Here is a 547-nt window from a genome sequence, read left to right on the forward strand (position 1 = left end):
ATTTATTTTTTATTTATTTTTTATCCTAGATTCTGAGAAAAGTTATTGGCTGATTTTGATCCTCACTTTCTTTTGTCCTCTTTCAGACACATTCGCCAGTAAAGTCGCCGCTACTCAGGATCAGTACGCAGACGCCTCGGTGGGAAACGTCACGGGCAGCAACGCCGTCAACGTGTTTCTGGGCATCGGCGTGGCCTGGTCCGTGGCAGCCGTGTACTGGGGCGTCCAGGACAAGAACTTTCATGTGGAGCCCGGCTCGCTGGCCTTCTCCGTCACCCTCTTCACTATCTTTGCCTTCATCTGCATGGCTGTGCTGCTGTTCCGGCGCCGGCCGTCTATCGGCGGAGAGCTAGGCGGCCCTCGGGTCTCTCGTCTGCTCACTACGCTCCTCTTTCTTGGTCTGTGGTTCCTCTACATCCTCTTCTCCAGCCTTGAGGCCTACTGCCATATCGAGGGCTTCTGAACACGCTTATATCAACAAAACAAATCTAAAGAGGTTTCGATCAACTACACACATCAACACAAGTTTGCACACACACACACACAC

At 51.6% G+C, this 547-nt stretch overlaps 1 protein-coding gene across 1 annotated transcript in view; it reads left to right on the forward strand.

The window, feature by feature from the left end:
• LOC122326479 (sodium/calcium exchanger 3-like) overlaps positions 1–541 on the forward strand; it is a 40,031-nt gene extending 39,490 nt beyond the window's left edge. Inside the window, exon 10 of the mRNA XM_043221391.1 lies at positions 87–541. Within this exon, the coding sequence (XP_043077326.1) occupies positions 87–463 (377 nt within the window). The 3' untranslated portion in view covers positions 464–541. The remainder of the gene's footprint in view (positions 1–86) is intronic.
• The last annotated feature ends 6 nt before the right edge of the window (positions 542–547 follow it).

The sequence above is a fragment of the Puntigrus tetrazona genome, chromosome 21 (assembly GCF_018831695.1).
Source record: "Puntigrus tetrazona isolate hp1 chromosome 21, ASM1883169v1, whole genome shotgun sequence".
Taxonomy (NCBI): Eukaryota; Metazoa; Chordata; class Actinopteri; order Cypriniformes; family Cyprinidae; genus Puntigrus; species Puntigrus tetrazona.